Source organism: Mytilinidion resinicola (assembly GCF_010093595.1).
Source record: "Mytilinidion resinicola strain CBS 304.34 unplaced genomic scaffold BDZ99scaffold_32, whole genome shotgun sequence".
NCBI lineage: Eukaryota > Fungi > Ascomycota > Dothideomycetes > Mytilinidiales > Mytilinidiaceae > Mytilinidion > Mytilinidion resinicola.
Window position 1 is genome coordinate 1 of NW_022985468.1, and position 19,091 is coordinate 19,091.

The window sequence follows — 19,091 nt, forward strand, 5'->3', positions numbered from 1 at the left end:
GGAACAAAGTTGTTACGAGCCGAAGCTAGACTAAATGTAGGGGGGGTAGTAGGAAGAGAAAAGGGGGGTGGTGCGGAGAGAAAGGGGGGGTGGTAATTAAGCTCGTCCTATTTACAAAGCTGTCCCCTAATTAGCGCCAATCGCTCCAGGATGCAAATTGGTCCCGCTTTTCTGATCTCCTGCCTTGATATGGCATGTGTCGCGGGTCCGAAGTATCCTGTGAGCATGACAGAGCCTGCGTAAACCACGACCAGCATCCCATGTTGCTGGCGACGAAAGCCTATTCCCCACGGGTTCGACCAAGTCCGTTCCTACATATTCAGAATCGCCGTCTCGGCACTTTGTTGAACACGGATTTACCACCCTCGGCAGAGTTTTCTGCGGCATGCAGCATTCTACTTGCTCTAGGTACACATGCCACATCCGTGATCCTAGCTCGCACTCCATCTGCATGTTGTATAGTCGGACGACCAATCACGGCACGCGGTGACACACAAGCTCTCTCGCAGACCGATCGTTGGTCAAGTATAGGCGGGGTAAGATGGGTGTAGGGAAGAGATGATCTAGTGCTAGGACAAGCTTTAAGAGTTGGTATTGTTCAATCTCTTACTACCTAAAAGGACTGCTACTAGGCTCTGCTAGGAGTCGTTCCATTAAGGCCCAGGATATCAGAAATCGGTCACGTGATTCCATGTGTTTACTGGCTCTTGCTCGGTTGCCTGCAGGCCTCTCTGCTTCCGTTTTCTCGCCCTCTGTGAGAGCACGCGTGTTCATTATTATGTGAATTTGTTATATTGCGATTCGTAATACCGAGGTTATACTGTATAGCTAACAAATAGCACTTAGCGCTCTTCAACTCCATTCCGGCATAGGAATTCGTGGAAACACTACCACCATCAAGAAAAGGGTCGAACATCAGCGTTTTTAGAACCAATATTTTCGCAGTCTAGCGCAGACCAACCGGGTTGACTTCAGTGCGATCGACCCTCTTCTCATCGATATCGCTTGCCTGCAGTGGTGGGCTATCACTACCTTGCGAGCCTGGCAACGAGCCGTCGAACACACGTGCTTTGCTGGCCGCTTTCTTTTTATCTAGCCAGAGAAGAACCTGAACGACAGCAGTCAGGGCGACTAAGAAAAAAAGGACTTGTTAGCATTCTTAGAGTGCTTTAGGTGACGTTGGGTAGACTTACTGAGCAGTATCTCCAGGACGATACTCCACAGGTATCCCTTCCTCGCGGCCGGGAAATCTGTTGTTTTCCATACAAAGTTAGGTGCAACCGCTTGCACGACATACGCAAAGTCGTTGCCCATTGCGACAAGCAACGCTCTCTTCTCCGTGTCGTTCGAGCAGATCTCGTTGATCCAGCTAAGGATGAGTGGACCGGCGCCCCAGCCAATTTGACTAAGCCAATAGACAACTTTACGGCCATAGATATTTTCGTACAGCGGCATCTGACGCATGAGAACACAGAAGACGAGCTAAGTGCGAAACCAGCATTGGTTAGCGAGTGACCTAGGAATACGACGATACGCAGGGCTCCAGAACTCACCGAAATGACCGCGCCGATATAGATGAAGGGCCAGCGTGCGCCGCGCATAGGTCCATCGGAAAGCCAGCCCCAAACGAAAGCCATAGCGATGAAGACACCGGATGTGATAAGAGGAAGGTTATTGATCTGCGGCACTGTGAAAGTAGTGCCGGGGACAGGATGAGGCTTCTTGTTGAAGCTCTTCAGCCAGTATCCCATGGCTGGCTGCGGCCCGGCGTTATTCCAGAGGACATACAACATCGCTAGACTTGATGGTTAGCGCGGGCCTCGAGCCTAGGAAGACACAGAACATGGAGGTACGTACGAAGGAGGTAGGTGTGCCAGCTCAGCAAGATTCTCCTGGCCTTAGCCTTTGACCAGGGCTCCTTTCCTTTGCGCCCAATAGCATCCATACGCTTGACTGAAAGAATGTGCTCCTCCTCGGTTGTCCACCACGTCTTCTTCCCGCCCTGCGGTAGATTGGGGAAGAAAAGGAAGCCGATTGCGGCGAGCGGCAGTGTGATAATGCCGTCTATGATAAATAGCCATCTCCAACCCGAATGGCCGTCCACGCCGTTCAGGTTCGTGTAGGCAGCCGCTTGCAGGAAACCGCTAAAGAGCTGCCCGATCGAGCCGGCGAGCCAAAATACCATAGCACGCTTGCCAAGCTCCTGCGGGGTGTACCATGACCCGAGTAAGTAATGGATGCCCGGATAGAAGCCAGATCTGTTCGGTGAGATTAATCTCTATTGAATTCAAGGTTGACGGACTTGGGGCTTGGGGTTGTGCTTACTCGAAGAGCCCTACGAAGAACCGCAAGGCATAGAGGCCCTGGTATGACTTTACGGACGCTTGACAGATGGTGCATACTCCCCAGCCTACCTCGAGCTGTGGATACAACATCAGCGGGGCTGGCGCAAGATATAGGGATAGGAAGAGGTACATACTGCAGGTATGACCCACCGTGGCGACACCCGGGTCAGCAGCAAATTGCACGGTATCTGCCCAATGACATAGCCGACTGTGTAGATGGACGTAGAGGTCACGAGTTGATTGCCGTACATCGACAGGTCTTCTTCCATGCCACTAAGGAAAGCATTGTTGACATTGTATAGATCGAGATTCTTTAGGAAGTATCCGACCTGAGTACCTCTATGTCAGAATGCTTTTATTTCTTCCAAAGGGAGAGAAGATTGGCACTTACCGAGGCAAAGGTGAGCACGAACGCGTCCAACTTGAACAGCAACCAGCGTTGGTCCTTAGGAAGCTCCCATGTGTCCCAGAGGTAGCCCTTCCACGTTTTGATGGGTTTCACCTCGAGCAAGTTCTCCCTGGAGCCCACTTCCCGGCTGTCTAGGCCAATGTCATCTTCTGCGTGTCCCATGTTGGATTGGTGTTGTCGTCGCCACTGGTAAAGCTGGGAGATGGAAACGAGGTCTATGGTCGCACCGCAGTTTTTATCTGTGGTACCTCTATACTCTATAAATGCATGTAGGCACGACGTGTGCTCATTGTGATCTGCAATCACGCCTTCCTATCACCCCATGTAAACTCCACACTGGAATCCGAATATTGGGGTCATCAGCTGCTACCCAAGCTAGCGGGTCGAGAATCGCACCGCCTTCCCCAATATGCATGTCCTTATCTTGTGCCAACCCTAAGAGTGCCTACAAGAGGTTGCTCCTTGTTGCGCAATAATCGCCACATATAACTCATGCTCTAGGGAAGCAAAAGCGCCTACATTTCAATGCGATTGTCGGACTAACAAGCTGCTATCCAAGCTAGCGGGTTCGAGAAGGGCGTCGCCTGGCTGTCGGAGTATGCACGTTCTTATCTCGTGCCCTTCCTGAGAATCTACAAGAGGGCGGTCGTGGTCGCGCAATAATCGTGATATATAACCAATGCTCTAGCTAAGCGAGACCATACCGAGCCGTCAACATCAACAGGGCCCATACATGGGCCACCCCATCAAAAGCTAGACCCATCAGCTGGCCCTCCCTGGAACGACGGGGATGCATACCTCTGTATGCGCCAGACCGACGGTACTGAGAGCCCCAAAGCATTGGAGATCAATACGTTGGCCCCAAGTTCTGGTTCTGCAGTGGTTCTGGGTATGCAGTCGAGCGGATTCGGCAAAGCCATTGCTGGTCACGGTGATCGCGAAGCCATCGTTGCTGCTAGAATACCCTTGCCTCCCATCGGTCGGAAGTCACTCCTCTTGTGGAGTCGGTCCCTCGAGGCATTTGGGACCTGGCCGAGGGCCTTTTTGCGAGTCGAAGCGATCTTTAGGAATAACCTAGATGTCATCGCCATCAGACGCAGGTAACCATCGCGTCAAGGTGAAATCGACAATTGAAGTGTGCAGCGTTTGGTCCGGCGGCAGGTCATCGAGTCGTCGGAAGTATTGCAACCCACGGAATCTAGAACGGCTGGTCGTCGCAGCCGCCGTACGCAGTGGTATTCTATGGGAGCGCGCCGAAGCTGCACCCGCGCTGTTGCCGACGAACATTACTTTGAAGGATCACCTACCATGTGTGAGCGAATTGGAACTAATGATGAGAATCTCGGCTGACGTTCCTGTGATAGGTCACAGCACGTGACAGGGGGACATGGTCGGACGCGTTGTGGGCTTGTGGCTATGACCTAGGCGAGCTTCAGAAAAATCTAAGGGTCTAGTCAATTTTCTACCGCTACATGACTGAACTAAATCATAAAAGGCTCTGATAGGACTTGTTCTACTGAAGCCCAGGGATAGAAATGCTCACGTGATATTCACGTGGTATTGGCATGTGCTTGATTGCTTGCGGACCTTGCCGCTTTCACTTACTTTCACCTTCGATCATCTCACGAACATGCTAACCCCCATCGTTGCTTTCTCTGCCCATATCTCGAATATCCTCCGTCTGAATCCCATTCGAATCTGGCATATGACACTTTTCCGCAGCGCCCCAGTCGAGCGGGCCGTGTTCGCTGAGTTGGTGAACACGCGTAATCCATCTTCGGCGTTTTGGTAGACATGAATACTTTCACAGATGACTTCTATTGGAATACCAAACCGATGATCATGTTCCTGGGCTCAACTTATAACCTTGTGACTCGCTTGCGGATGTCTCACTGGTGTTACTTAGTTTGCGTATTGTAAAGTCATAGGATCAGTCTCGAGGCCAGACCCATCGAAACGCCTGTGGATGCCATGTCAACTGCTAGCTACTAGCAAATACACAGAGAAAGCGCATTACCGTTGCTTTTGCTTGATCTCCTGTCCCATCAATTTTGTCTCTTAGGTCACCATCGCTCTACCAGCCCTCATTCAAGTTCTCTCATCAATTCCCCGCATTCAAGGTCGCAGTCTTTATTCTTACGCGCTGCCTATATTCGGACGCGTGCCATCACATCTTGCCAAGCGAGGTGTCATCAGCCGTCGTGAATATGGCGGGGTGCGTCACACCTAAAATTGCTACAGATGACCACGGCAATAACGTTACTCGACATGCTGCAATCGAGCAGGTGCCTCATCGCAGAGTAAGCACAAAAGACATAGTCGAGATATGTCATCCTTTGATGCAATGGGAGTTTCCTAAGCTCGGTCAGTCTGACCTCAGGTCCTCTGTAGATGAGGTCTCGTTCGTGTCACAGTTCAGCCACGCCCTAATTTCGTTTCGTGTATTCGCCTTTCTAGTCAACTAATTATAGTGACTAGGGACGTGAGCAAATAGATCATCTTGCTAGAGGTCGATGAAAATTTATACAAAGGACTGCATGAAGGATTGGTCGAGCAGCAGGCAAGAATCGCTAAGATGGCTTAAATTCAATAGAAGTCTTTCCAATCGCACTACCTTCTAAATCGACAGCAGCATTGCCATCAGCCATGTGGTTTACGATACGAACGAATCTGTCGTTGCACATTTTACACCTGCGATACCTACCGCAACCACCACCCTTGCCGTTTGCGGTAATCAGATGCAACTCGTCCATTCCGACTGCCTCGTTCTATAAAGGCAGAGCAGCCACTCACGCTCAGACGCGCTTACGTCTCTGGAACATCTCACCTGTCACCACTTCAGTTTCTATTCAGCTCCCGGATTTTGCTGCCCTCTTCTCCTACAAAGACGTCCATATCTCCTTCACCCACCTACAGCCCAGACGATACACCACTGGCGATCCTTGGAAATCCGGCCAAAATGCTTCACTCGCTCACAGCCATGACTATCAGCCTCTTCGGCCTTCTCTCCCTCACCACCGCCCTCCCAACAATCTTCGATGCCCCCATTTCGCTTGCAATCCGCCCGGGCACCTCCGCCGACACGTGCAGAGTCCTTATCTGCACCGGCCCAAATTCCAGTGGGCAATGTGTTGATGTCACAGGCCCAAGTGCAGACTGCATCTCCATCGCCTCTGACATTGGGGAGCAATAGTACGTTTGCCTGACCTCACTGTGCCCAAAGTGCAAAGTAGCTAAGTCCAACCTGCAGCTCCAACGACGCCTCTAGCTTCGTCATCGAGGACGGATGCATTTGCACCCTCACCGAGTACGTACTGCATCTCCATGTTCCGTTTTCAAGGGGACGTTCGGGCTAATAATTTTTTGTCCGCAGTAATGCCTACTGCTACCAGACTGGCGGCGCTCGGTCGATTCATCTTTCCGGAAGCGGCTCGACGAACTTGGCTGATTACGGCTTCGACTACCTACTGCAGAGTTATATCTGCAATCGTTAGGCTAAGAGACCTTGGCGGATCGATTCATATGGGGCGTGGATTTTGGAAAGACGAAGCACGAATATTGGATGGCTGCGCTAAGACTTGTTGAGTGTCGGAGGGCAAATTGAATCGCATTGGAATTGCAAGCTTGGTCTGCCAAAATTGGATTCCAATTCTACAGCGCCTCATGTTTAGGACACTAGCACTCTCGAACCACGAACCTTCAAGTTACTGTTGCGATAGCGTTTCATTTTCACAAAAACAGTGGGTTCTCTTTCAAATCATCGGCTATTCAACACTATTCAACTTGCTTGAAATCTGTTTTGCGTAACCGAAAAGATTGTCCCAAAACATAGACGTCCTATAACCAACGAGACCTTGCGCTGTGCTTCCAAGAACTCCATTTCCCGTCAGTATGCTCGAGCTCGATGCTTTTCGAGGGAGCGAGAAAACGATTTCTGGGGGCTTTGTTCATCGTGAAAATAACCCCTCATCTCGTGAGCTTTACAGATACTACACTAGATCTAGACGAAAAAGAAAAGTTACCAGCCTAGGAAAAAATCATATAATGGAATGTCAAGAGAAATGATTTAGGTGCCAGCTCTAGATTGCCGAATAGCGAGTCATGAATCTCAGATGTGGGGAATGAATGATGACCAGTTCACCATAAGATATGCCGACAAAGGCAAAGACCTTAAGCCAAGAAGGGAATCAACGAGGATATAAAATCGGGCTATGGCATATATGAAGGCGATCGGAAAGATGCTCTAGAATTCCTATACTAGCGGGAGCTCCCTAGGCTCGAAAGGAGTTTCATATAAAATCTTCTTGCTTTGACTCCACGGCGTGGAGAGGCGTGCCACGACCGACGTGGCAGGCGGCACACAGCGAGCGAAAAAGGGTCAGGCTGAACAAGTCATCAGCTCCGACTCCAACAGGCTTTTGAAGCCTGATCCTCTCTCTGCTAAACTTCCTCTCCAGCTCTCTTCTTCTATTTTATTCCGCCTGCGGCCCAACGCAATTCAAGCTCTCCAAAATTCGTCTTCAAGTTCCGCAGCTTACGAGACATGGCTCTCACAAAACTGTCCCTATCCGCTAAGGCATATAGCGGGCCGTCCCGAGATGATACTCTAGCGTTGAACGAAAATAGCTTCGTCCCGCGACTGCTCAATAGCGATCAAGTCCCCTCTTGGTATGCCCATAATGATTATATCCATACAGGCTATCGACCCGTCACAAAGTCTTTCGTCCTTTGCGTTGAGAGCTTGGCGTACCTCCATAACGAGACGGTCAACATTTACTCACACCTTGTTCCCGCCGTGTTGGCGGCTTTGCTAGGAAACTACGTACTAGCCCGGCATTTCAACTCTCACTTCCCTAAGGCTTTCTGGAAGGACCAGCTTGTTTTCCACATCCACTCGACAACTTCAGTGGTCTGCTTTGGTATCTCGTCGACTTACACACGCTGCTGTGCCACTCTGCTCGTTGGAGCGATCTTTGGGGCTGTTTGGACTATGTCACCATCGTCCTTCAAATACTGGGCTCCTTCATATCGGGAATCTACGTCGGCTCCTATTGTGAGCCTAATCTACAGAAAAACTATTGGTCTATGGTACGTATGGTGTCATATAGTCCCCGGCTTTTAGCCCTCCGTTCCCTGCCTTGGTACCCGTTCGATGAATCGCTACTGATTTGGGCTTTTCCAGATCGGCATTTGAGCTTCTTGGCTGGCTTCATCGTCTTGAATCCTCGTCTGCAGGGCACAAAATCGAAAAATATACGCCTTTCAGCCTTTGTGGCCACCGGATTCTCGGCATTTGCCCCAATTATCCACGCTGCGTGCATATTTCCTTACGAGCAACTCGACAAGCAGGCAGGTCTTAGGTACTATTACCTAGAAGGCCTACTTATAATCATCGGGGTTATGCTTTATGCAGTAGGCCATACCACTAGTACAAGGCGAGACGTTGACTGATGCACTGTAGACCCATTTTCCTGAGTCATGGAAACCCGAGAGGTTCGATATCTGGGGCGCCTCTCGCCAGATATTCCATTCATTTATCGTCCTTGGCGTGTTTACGCATCTGTATGGAGCCTTGGACGCTTTTGAATGGAACTACGTGAACCAACGCTGTCGACCACACTGAGTGAGACTCGGCATTGAATGGTATCAGCTCTGCAAACGGTTCCGGACCATTAGCCTTCAATCTCCAGCTTTCTCCAAAATAGTTCGTCGCACAGCCAGGGAGTGCACTCACCTCCATTCGAAGCCAACGCCTTCTTAAACGTATACAACCTAATAGCAATCTCCTTCGCAACCTCAACTAGCTCCCTCAGCGGGCAGAAGTCCTCATCCGTACTATAAATGCTCTCGACCGCTACCAAAATACTCCTCTTCCCCTGACTAATTAGTGGCTGCTCGCCCTGCAAGCTCGCCATCACGTTCCGGAAATCAATCAAGTCGTTGTGGCGGAATGGTTTTGACACCATGGCATTACTATACTTGATGCCGTCGTGCGTGCTCGTGGTGCGATGTAGCTACTCTTGCAACCTGGCAAGCCGACGCCGCTTCCGTTTGTGGACCCTGGTTTGTGGCTCCTTCTTCAAGAACTACACAGTTTTTGCCATTTCGCTTTGCCATAGTGCTAGTATAGGCCGTTGGGCCGTTCACATCACCGCGCCTCTTTGACTGACTCTTTCCACGACCTCAAAATATCCAACGCGGCACAACTATCCTCTAGCACTACACTGCATTTTTTGTGAGCAAAACAGCCGGCATGGCCGTCTGCGACTTCATCGCCCTCACCGTGAAGTGGGCGGCTTTCGCGGCCGTACTGCGAGTAAGTCAACCTCTACGCAGATTGCCCGGCGCGACGTCAGCTAACTTCCCGTTTAGTCCACCGTGCTCTGGAGCTATCGACTTATTCTGCACCCGCTGCACAAATATCCTGGTACTTTGCTTGCGAAACTCACGGAATGGTACGATGTCTACTATGCACTGCGTCTACACCTTCACCTCATCACATACAAAGATCATCAAAAATATGGCGAGTCAAGCGTCAGCGTCCAGGACATTGCTTTGCCTATGACTAACCAACCATGGCAGGTGATGTCATGCAATAAGGGCCGAACAAACTGGCCTTCAACACCATCACGGCATTGCAGGACATCTACCAAAATGAGCGACTTGGCAAAGCACGCAACTACCTCGTCACACAGATCAGCGACCACCACAACATCTTCAACGTCTTGGATAAGAATGTGCACAAGCATAAGCGCAAGATCATCGGGAGATGCATCTCGGAGAAATCAATGCGGGAGTTCGAGCCTATCATGATCCAGCACATCGACACTCTAATCAAGCAGCTTGCCGAATGGAGCAAGCAAGAAGATTCGACCAACATGACAACATACTGTAAGCGCTTTGGCTTCGACGTCGTTGCCGACTTGAGCTTTGGCGAGTCGCTGAACCTCCAAACGGATTTCCGATTTCGATGGATTATCCGCTGGCCGGAGTTTGCCTATGTGCGGAACAATACTCACATCTAAGCGCCAATGGTGAAGTGGCTCGGTCTGGATATTCCACTCCTTGTCTTCTTAGTCTTGATGAACCGCGGTGATACGTTCCTCTCCATGGTCAATGGTCTCATCAATAGGCGGATGGAGAGAGGGAGGCATTCGCGGGAGGACTTCTTCTCATTGATGCTTGATTCGAAGAATCCTGAGACATGCAAGGACACTACGATCAAAGAATTTACTGAAGATGTGCTGTTCATCTTCCCAGCAGGTACGCATAGTCTTTCCGTGATTTCCCCATCGCATGGATGCTGATAGGTGGACTCAGGCGGCGATACTACGACTACAGCTCTCTGTGCGCTCTTTTACTATCTTTCCCGCCACCCGGACTGCTACAGACGGGTAGCTGAAGAGGTTCAAGAATGATGCAGACATCCACAGCGGCCCAGGATTTTCGGGCTGTCACTATCTCCGCGCGTGTATCGACGAGGCACTGCACTTGTCGCCACCAGTGCCAGGCACACTGTCGTGAGAGCTCCCATCAACAGATCACGAGCCGTTGGTCATCGACAGCCACGTAATTCCCCAAGGAACCATTGTCGGAGTGAATATCTACTGTATCCACCACAACGCCAAGTACTTCCCTGACCCATTCACCTTCAAACCAGAACGATGGCTTTTGGACGAGCAAACCAACACTTCCGAAGAGGCCAAGCTCGTAATGAGGACCATTTCCGATGCCTTCACGCTATTCTCAGGCGGTTCGCGAGGCTGCGCAGGCAAAAGCGATGGCCTACATGGAATCTAGTCTCGTCATGTCTAAAGTTCTACTGTACTTTGACTTCGAGCTCGCGCCCGGCGAGCAAGGAGACGTTGGCGGCTGGTCAGCAAAGAAGGCTGGGTCCGCGCACGGTGGAATGAGTTTCAACTCTACAATCACTTCAGTACTAGTCATAACGGCCCGCATCTAGTACTGCGACCGAGAAGCGAGTCGGACAAGAAATAGTAAAAGTGCAAATTTCCTGGTGCGGGGACATGGTAAACAAAGCTGAGAAGGAGCAGTAGGGTGTGGGGGCCTGGATCTACAAGGCAGGATTCCATGTGCATATACTCAGGTTGCCACTACTAGCGTGTCAGTGGCGTTACATCCTTCCATATCCGTAACAAGGGGGAACAGGGGAGTACCCCCCCCCCCCCCCCCTTTCATAGGCTATATATACGGGCCTTATGCCTCTTCAAATCAACACAGAACTGCTTCTTCACAACCTGAGACATATTCTAGCTCGGAGAGCGACCAACAATGGGGAAATGAAGCGAATGAAGTGCAGCACTTGGATTTCGAAGTCACTTATGCAATCCAATCAATCATCAATCATCAATAATGAACATGTGAAAGCATGTACTGGAACTTGGCAATACACCAAGGAGTGTCTTACCATCCGAAACCGTCCAATTATCTGCAGAGATACGAAGCTGGTGAATCCGGATAATGTAATCCCGGAAGGTGGTGCGGCAAGACTGATCGCGCGTGCCACCTGGGCGTAAGTTTACCAATGGTAGCGACCGCATATAGTGGTCGAGAACACTGAGGCTGCAAGGTAGCCATTTCTGATAATACCCAATCGTGTGACATTGAAAACTTGGAAACTGGCAGCTACGTCTTCGATAAATGTGATGCGAGGGTAGCCATGATATGTTTCACCGTTGCCTGCTTTCCGCTCCGCAGGCAATTATTCCTTTGCGCTGACAAATGTTGATGAAAGAGTTTCGATTTGGATTGTTAGATGAAATGGCGTAATTTAGCAATCACGCCGGTTCTTTTGGCACCCTCATTCCACATCACTCACATATGCGACGAGTGCATCTCCACCTTATTCTGTCGAGTAATTCCATTATGAGGCGAGTAAACCATTTCTGCAGCCTCCAATCGATACTCATCAAGTTCACTGTATACGTCGTCTTGTCTCCTCCTTGCTGTGGGGGCATTCTTGTACCAAGACGGCAAACCCTTTCGGGAGCTCTCGCGAGTACCTTTGCTTGAACCTCCAGTCAATGATTGGATCCAGGTGAAAACAGATTGCACCCATGGCACCTTGAAGATTCGCGGCAGCGACGGCACGCCGACGATCAGGAAAGCGGATGTCATTTCGCCGATTGACCAGACTCCGACTGGCGAGACGCTGTAGGCCACGTCTTCGCTGTGCATAAGTTTAATGCTGTAGACGAGACGTGCTACGGCGCACACGCATGCGCTGGGAGTTGAAGTCAGCATGAGCGCTTTCGTCGCCCAAGGAGCAAACTTACAAGATGCCAATAGCAAACATACCCGAGATACCGACCTTCTTGCTGGGAGTCAAATGGAGACCCCAGATGACCTTCTGCGGGAGAGCCAGAATGATTAAATCGTTGGCCAAATTTAAGACGGCCGCGACTACAAATCCAGCGTTGGTGTTGATACAAGTTCCTGGCGTTGTCTTATCCCAAATCTTCTTTCTGGGCATGCACTCGAAGATGTCGGCGAGTATTCCCGCCGTGTAATAGAGACAGTTGATTGTGATCAAGACGTATATAGTCCAGGCGAGCGCATTTCGCGTGCGTTGCGGAACGAAGATATGCAGCCAGTCTAGCAGAATGGCGGTTTTGGTGAGGCTGATGACAGATCCGTATAGCACGGAACCGACGGCCATATTGTAAAGGATGTGAACGAAATCGATGTAGCGGACGTCCCATTGGTGCATGAATATGCCAGGTGAAATACAGATGCCATAAACGTAGTAGAGATAGACGCTGAAAACCGCCCATGCAGCCATAACGAGATCTAGTAAACGTCAGCACTATTCAACTCTGACGTTGCTACTTCACTCACAGTCTTCTAATCGCATAATGATTCTCTTACCCGTTAACGAACGCTTGTTCTGCAATGATGAGTGGGTTAAGGAGAAGTGGGTTGGACTAACATAGTAGGTGTTATCAACAATCGCGAGAACGTTACGCATGCCTCTGAGAAGGCGGGGTCGACTTGCAATGCGGGTTCATTAGGACGTCAATTCTTTTTCGTCCATGAAAACGGTACCATGGAAGTGCTGCAGCTAATCCACTATGACTCGGCACCCTTAAATCCCGTGGGATTCCAATAGCTTGCTACATGCTTCAAGGGTCGCGTTGTGATGCCGGAGCATACCTCCTAGGTCAACCATGGAGAAGATTAGTGTAAGCGGAGTATTTTCCTATTAATTTTACTCAACGGACGGTGGTTTCCCATCTATCAATCCATGGCCTCTGCACCAACAAGCTCACACTACTTCTTTATGCTCTCTTCATTAAGTGCGATATGTCCCTTCCATACCTCCTTCGCCCATATTTGATCTTGCTCGCATTCCCTGAATTGTGCGGGTTCGAGGCGTGCACATCTCTTGGCTAGATGCTCCTCCAAGCGCAGACCGCGAAGCGGAAGGGACGGCTTCGTAAAGTCGTCGGCAGGGTTTTTAGACGACTGAGAAACATCTTCCCCACCATCACCATAATGGCTTTCCAGCGACCGCAATTCTGACAGAGAAGCATGCGTTTTCCGCGGACGCGCCCAAGTCAGGTCTTTGATACCCCAAGTTCCACTAGAAGGACATGAAAGTGATTCCCTTGAGTGTATGTACCTTAAGGTGCGCCCGCCTCTTGAACAGCACTCCGAGGCTCTGTAACGTAATCTTCATCGAAGAGATTTTGAGGTGATAAGTGTCCAGGCCAGCTCTACCACAACCCCTAGAGCAGTTTCTTCCATCGGCAAAGCTATGTATGATGCATGAGGTTAAATGGGCGACATCCACATAGTAGTGATTAGCTGTCTTGCTTATCGACCTTCAACATCCTAAACAATCCGTTTATCTTCTCTGTAGGGGCCCCAATCCTTCCATCCATCCTTCCGCATCCTTCGCGCAAGAATCTAAGGGATCCCACAAGCTCAGGCTGCCCAATTCCTACTGTTGCTAAACAGTACTGGAAAGTTTCCCTAGTGCTTAGATAGGATCCAAGCTTCCCCAGCTAGTTATGCTCACTGTCTTAAAAGCAAGTTCCAGAAATGCAGGGATTCTCCCGCACGAGTCATGCTAGCGTTTGCAGCCTACAATATGAATTCAAAACACATCAAACGAACCATTCCAGAAAGTTCAACTTCCAGCGGATGAAGAAAGTTCGCAATGAAAAGGAAAATTCGTAGCTTTCCAGCGTACGAGTGTATATATTGGAGAGGGTAAAGTCATAAGATGAAGATGGCAGTGCCAATCGCGAGGGCTCTCGTTGGGATGCCATTCCTACATTCAAAGCTTCCGTGGGAAAACTTCCACGTTTGGCAGAAATATATGGTAGTAGGTCTCCGCCGGAGCCTCCGAGGCTAGGACAGGCTATGCAGGATTTCCTACCATGCTGGCCGTAGGATGCCAACTCCCGCCATAGATAGCATTTAGCAGGACGGCATATACCTAGCCGTTCCGAAATCCAATCCTCCAGTACTTCGAACTCTACTTTTCTTGAGTACGTCTCATTTCTTTCGTCCTACTCGCCATATGATCCTTTTTTTGTATCCTTTAAGTCATGCATTAAGCTTCCGCCCCAGGCGACGCAGGAAGCATGTACCGCCACGATGTGAAGTCTGCCGAGATCACAGCTCAGGTGGTACCGTCCTCAGACCTCGAGTTCCACAACGTGTACTCGGACCTACCAGAAGTCGTGCCTGATGGTGCGCCGTGGGATAGAACGGATACCGGTAATACTTAGGACCCCAAACCACCGTCCACCTGGCGGCGGAATGGTGTCGTCGTCGGCCTGACGCTTGCAGCGTTCGTAATTGTCGCCGATGTAGCTGCGCTAATCGGCAGGATGGTGTGCAAGAAGATGGAGCATGACGCTTGCTCCGCATCCACGTCCCACATTAAGGCGCAACAGAACCAGAGCGCCAACCAAGCCCTCCTCACAAGCACACTAACATCATCCTCGGTGCGTCCAACGTCGACTGGGAAGATCTCGCCAGACGGCACATGCGGCGGGAAGAATGGTTATACGTGCAAGAACTCGATATACGGCGACTGCTGCTCCGCGCAAGGCTGGCGGTGCGTTTCCCCGTCTCTTCCCTTTTCTTCCCTTCTCATATCTTCCTAACTTCTCGCACAGCGGTTCCACATCCACCTACTGCAACACCGCGTGCTAAAGCACCTTTGGAGTTTGCTCCCCGGTAGCGGCCTCCCCTTCAACCGGCTGCCCGGACCTCAACAACCATAGCCTATCCAGCACGACCGCACACGTGCCGTACACCCTCCACTGCGCGATTAATTGGGTGGGCTTCGACATCGTCGCTAGCGTCGCAGATACAGTGTCTAGTTGTGTTGAAGCGTGCAGGAGCTTGACTCACTATGCGACAGTGAATGCGACGTGTGTGGGTGTCGCGTTGGTGCCAGCGCGGGTGACTACGACGGTGGTATGGGACGCGGTGAAAATTCCGGGGAATTGCGTTTGAAGTCAAAGGCAGAGGGAATGCAGCCAAATAATCCGAGTGGAAGGGAGGTGGTTGTGGCGAGGTTGGATGGGGTTGGGACATAAGATGGGTGCGGGGGGCGGCTGGATGCAGCGCTCTGCTCTTCAGCGAGAGAATAAATGACATCGCAACTTTACGTTAGGGTGCTGGCCGTTGTGTGACTGTGAGACGGCATGATTGACCTGCCGCCTCAAATCGCACTCTGAAAGGCAGTCTGGAGGTCATCTCGCCACTTTTGGGCTCGAGCAACGTGCCACGAGGGGACGGTGAAATTGATGTCGACTTTAGCGGCGCGCAATTCCCTCAGCCCATGCAGTTTGACGAAATCAATGGGCGATACAACGTCATATCCTCTCATGTGGATCTCGATGTCAGTTTCTTCAGACTGGAGAATTTGCTCAGCGCCTCATCGTACGGATTTTTTGAAGTCATCCTGGAGAAGTTCCTGCTGCAAACGAAACGTAGCGCCTCGATGCGCTTTAGGCCGAGATGGCCAACATTGCGTACGAGGCTTAGCAGGCCGACATGGTCTCTGGCTTCGGGTTTGAACACTTTTGCGAAAACTAAGGGCGCGATCTCCAAACGCGTTTGAAGGTTGACGCTAAGGAGGGCGATGGATGCAGAATGAGGTAGGAAAAATCTATCCATGATGTTCATGTCGTAGGGACCCATTTTATAGGGGCAAAATACTGCGAAGTATTCTTTGCCTTCGAGGTAGTATTCGTAAATGCGGAGGCGCAACTCAGCCAGAAGATCGAGGTTGCGGAACGTGGAGTTGCCATCGCCCGGTTTTGAGGCATAACCCTTGACCCGGAGATTTGGATCCTGGAGAGGCAACGTTTTGATCAGAGGCGACCGTTTCGTCCTTGGTTGTCTTGTACGTAGATGATTGGATACCGTTCAACGGAGTAGGATCCATGTTTAAGAGTGATATCGAAGCTTAGGCAAGGGAAAACCGAGCCTTGGAAAACACTTCAGGTATGAATGTTGGGACTGCTTCCAGATACTATCCTATGCCTCAAATAGGCTGAAGCGACCTCTTTATTTGGGCTCTTGATGATGATGCCAAACACGAGACATCTGAAATCAGAGCCTTGAATTACTACCAAAGGAAAACGGGAGAAGACAAGGTTTGAGACGCGTGCGGACAGATTGAACAATTAAGTACCGAGTAACACCAACGCATGTCAAGCCCTTGAAGATTGAAAATTTCTTAATGAATTATATGCTGATATACGCGTGAACAGAGACATGTGCATACCCTTGTATCGATGCCAAGCACCTGTTAATCCGAGAGACATGTAGCACGAGAGTACAGGAGGTGGTAAGTCGAGTGCTACAGGACTCGAAAAAAGGAGATTCCCTCGTATCGATGACTTTGGATGGTGGTGTTCTGTTATAGGTAAAGGGGAGTCTGGTGGTGGGGTAGCTTCGGTGAAAAGAAAGTTTCTAGGCTACGAGCCGACAGCCCAAGTCAACACCATCGCGGACCCGCTAGCACCGCCAATGCCTCCGCGCTGTCAACGGCCGTCTTCGCCATGAGGAATCCCGTGGCATGCATTGCGTGTCGCAGTGCCAAGCAGAAATGCATCCACAACGACGCTCCGCCCTGCGATCGATGCAAGGCCACATCCCGCGCCAGCTCGTGCCAATTCCCTCCGCCAGGCACATCCTCAATCCATCGCCAGCCTAAGCGTCCGCGTCAACACTCTCCAGGGACCTCCGGACATACCCCGACTCTTCTAGACTCGCCTAGTCGACTCGGCGATCCATCCAATGCCAACAGCTCCACCCCTCAAGACTCGTCGCAAACCTCGAGCCCGACGGCGCATGTCGCAGGCCTCGATCCGTACGATCTTCTTACCGACGAGGTGAAGAACAGCTATCTCCGATGCTCGTACAAATGGAGCTTCCATCACACGCCGACGTTGTTGAGGCGAATGCGCGATCGAACACTGGAGATCTGGGTGGTTTGGGCAATCCTCGCGCTGGCTATCAGGCAAGTCGGCGTACCAATTAATGGCGAGATAGGGGACTAATAACTCCAATAGATTCGTACGCGAACCTCCGGCTCCCTTCAAAAGCCAGATAGAAGCTAGCAATGCGTTTGCCGCCCATGCCAGACAGATCCTCCAAGGCGACCTCGAAACACCCAGCGTCAGTCGCGTACAAGCCCTCCTGATGCTTACGGGACACGATTGGGGAGCAGGAAATGGTCGGCGGGCTTGGATGTACCTGGGAATGGCAATCCGCATGGTACAGATGCTGGACTTGTGCCAAGAGCCAAAATACCCCAAAGACAGGCTTCCCACCCGAGAAGAGTTCATCAATATGGAAGAGAGGCGAAGGACTGCGTGGACCTGCTTCCTGATGGACAGTCTCCTCAGCGGTGGAAAAGGCCGAAAGCGATCGCTCGACGCGTCGGATATGATGATCCAGCTGCCATGCGAAAAGGACGACTTCGTCTTCGGAGAGCCCGTGTGTTGCGAAAACATAGACGGTCAGATCGTGATGCCACCAATCTCTCTCGATGTTGGTGAGCTCGGCATCATCGCGTACAGCTTACGTGCAGCCAACATCTGGGGCATGGTAGCCCGCTGGGCATGCTCTTCGACTGTCAACAATGAACTACCATGGGTGAAAACGTCTGAGTTTCACAAACTGATACAAGATCTCAATGCCTGGCAAGGGTCTCTTCCTGCAAGACTGCAATACGATCTGTTTTCTTTACACTCACACAACGCTGTCGACCAAGGTCAAGCCTTTTGCTACATGCATTGCATTCATTTCATGTCATTCATGTTTCTCCGTCGCGCCTATCTGCCAGTCCTAGGGCCTCAGAATGGGAATTTGGATGAGACGCCCAAATCATATAACGAGCAATCAGAATCTTGGAAGCAATGGCAGCGCATGTCTCGGAAAGAGCTCTTCAAAGAAGCCACAATGGTGTGCGAGATGCTCGAAGAGATGCGTACATTTGGAGTCTTCTTTCTCCGAGGTCTCGTTCCTTGGATTGGTTTCACCATCTATACGGCTGTTGGTGTTGTTCTATACAGCTACAACTTCCCTAGCGATGACGACGATCCTGCCATCACGCGGAAGGCACGCGAGCGCGTCATTCAAGGTTGTCTGTTCCTCAAAGAAATGAAGAACCAGTGGCCGATGGCCGACACCTGGGTCCGTGTAGCCCCGACCATATCATTCCGACGAGACTGATTTGCTGACACAATTCTCCCACGCAGTTTGAGACAATCAAGCGCATGCAAGCCTACTATCGCACTTTGCACAGCGATGAGGGCCCGGCCTCTCCAGACGAACGACGCGTGCTGCGAAACGCAATGATCGACTACGGCGCGCTACAACCGTCTCCCGTCCAGCCTCAAAATAAGGAAGCACCGCAGCAGATAGAGCGAGAGCGAGAACGAGAGCCAATTCGTGAAGTATGCTCAAATCACTCCCTGCCTTTGATATCGCTATTTCTAATACTAGCCGCGATACAGTCTATGGTTCCTGGCCCACAACTCGTATCACCACCTTCCACTACTCCATTAGCCAACAATGGATCTTTCTTCGACTCGGCGCAGTCTTACCACGCGTATAATGACACAAACTTCGATCTGGACTTCAACTTCGACATGACTGATGCTGATGTTGAAGCGATCATGGCCAGTGCGACGCAAGATTTCTGGGCCTCGTTCCCGGGAGAAGTCGGTGGCTATAGCTGAGACTGCCGCCATGGATCCATCCGCCTTAGCGACTGTCAAACATAACTACGATATGCCGAAAGGTTTATTAGGTTCCTAGACAGCATTGGGGTGCGAGCG

At 50.8% G+C, this 19,091-nt stretch overlaps 6 protein-coding genes across 6 annotated transcripts; 4 read left to right on the forward strand and 2 right to left on the reverse strand.

Moving 5' to 3' along the window:
• Positions 1-591: 591 nt before the first annotated feature.
• Positions 592-2,984, reverse strand: BDZ99DRAFT_468853 (allantoate permease). Its single transcript, XM_033721359.1, has 7 exons — positions 2,737-2,984; positions 2,480-2,674; positions 2,326-2,420; positions 1,858-2,258; positions 1,554-1,795; positions 1,194-1,482; positions 592-1,131 (listed from the first exon to the last, which is right to left on the reverse strand). Exons 1-7 carry the CDS (start codon positions 2,914-2,916, stop codon positions 947-949), a joined length of 1,587 nt encoding a protein of 528 aa, XP_033569322.1. The 5' UTR covers positions 2,917-2,984; the 3' UTR covers positions 592-946.
• Positions 2,985-5,734: 2,750 nt separating this feature from the next.
• On the forward strand, positions 5,735-6,593 carry BDZ99DRAFT_576761 (uncharacterized protein). Its single transcript, XM_033728606.1, has 3 exons — positions 5,735-5,946; positions 6,005-6,061; positions 6,128-6,593. Exons 1-3 carry the CDS (start codon positions 5,793-5,795, stop codon positions 6,337-6,339), a joined length of 423 nt encoding a protein of 140 aa, XP_033569323.1. The 5' UTR covers positions 5,735-5,792; the 3' UTR covers positions 6,340-6,593.
• A 704-nt stretch (positions 6,594-7,297) lies between these two features.
• BDZ99DRAFT_492095 (HlyIII-domain-containing protein) lies at positions 7,298-8,377 on the forward strand (the record flags this gene model as incomplete). Its single annotated transcript, XM_033723145.1, has 5 exons — positions 7,298-7,314; positions 7,381-7,680; positions 7,722-7,846; positions 7,937-8,166; positions 8,216-8,377. The coding sequence occupies 5 exons, from the start codon at positions 7,298-7,300 to the stop codon at positions 8,375-8,377; spliced, it is 834 nt and encodes a 277-aa protein (XP_033569324.1).
• Positions 8,378-9,007: 630 nt separating this feature from the next.
• BDZ99DRAFT_503838 (cytochrome P450) lies at positions 9,008-10,709 on the forward strand (the record flags this gene model as incomplete). The annotated part of the gene is made up of 4 exons (XM_033723992.1): positions 9,008-9,070; positions 9,450-9,645; positions 9,832-10,017; positions 10,295-10,709. The coding sequence occupies 4 exons, from the start codon at positions 9,008-9,010 to the stop codon at positions 10,552-10,554; spliced, it is 705 nt and encodes a 234-aa protein (XP_033569325.1). The 3' UTR covers positions 10,555-10,709.
• Positions 10,710-11,556: 847 nt separating this feature from the next.
• Positions 11,557-12,628, reverse strand: BDZ99DRAFT_503839 (uncharacterized protein; the record flags this gene model as incomplete). The annotated part of the gene is made up of 3 exons (XM_033723993.1): positions 11,557-11,998; positions 12,051-12,564; positions 12,613-12,628. The coding sequence occupies 3 exons, from the start codon at positions 12,626-12,628 to the stop codon at positions 11,590-11,592; spliced, it is 939 nt and encodes a 312-aa protein (XP_033569326.1). The 3' UTR covers positions 11,557-11,589.
• Positions 12,629-16,805: 4,177 nt separating this feature from the next.
• On the forward strand, positions 16,806-19,046 carry BDZ99DRAFT_551103 (uncharacterized protein; the record flags this gene model as incomplete). The annotated part of the gene is made up of 3 exons (XM_033727010.1): positions 16,806-17,270; positions 17,299-18,444; positions 18,510-19,046. 3 exons carry the CDS (start codon positions 16,806-16,808, stop codon positions 18,990-18,992), a joined length of 2,094 nt encoding a protein of 697 aa, XP_033569327.1. The 3' UTR covers positions 18,993-19,046.
• Between the last annotated feature and the right edge of the window lie 45 nt (positions 19,047-19,091).

Coding starts and splice junctions, on each gene's coding strand:
- BDZ99DRAFT_468853 (XM_033721359.1), bottom strand. CDS start 2,916: ATGGGACACGCAGAAGATGACATTGGCCTAGACAGCCGGGAAGTGGGC. Junction 1,796..1,857: donor CTGGCACACCTACCTCCTTC/GTACGTACCTCC, acceptor CATCAAGTCTAG/CGATGTTGTATGTCCTCTGG. Junction 1,483..1,553: donor ATATCGGCGCGGTCATTTCG/GTGAGTTCTGGA, acceptor TTTCGCACTTAG/CTCGTCTTCTGTGTTCTCAT.
- BDZ99DRAFT_576761 (XM_033728606.1), top strand. CDS start 5,793: ATGCCCCCATTTCGCTTGCAATCCGCCCGGGCACCTCCGCCGACACGT. Junction 5,947..6,004: donor TCTGACATTGGGGAGCAATA/GTACGTTTGCCT, acceptor TCCAACCTGCAG/CTCCAACGACGCCTCTAGCT. Junction 6,062..6,127: donor TGCATTTGCACCCTCACCGA/GTACGTACTGCA, acceptor TTTTGTCCGCAG/TAATGCCTACTGCTACCAGA.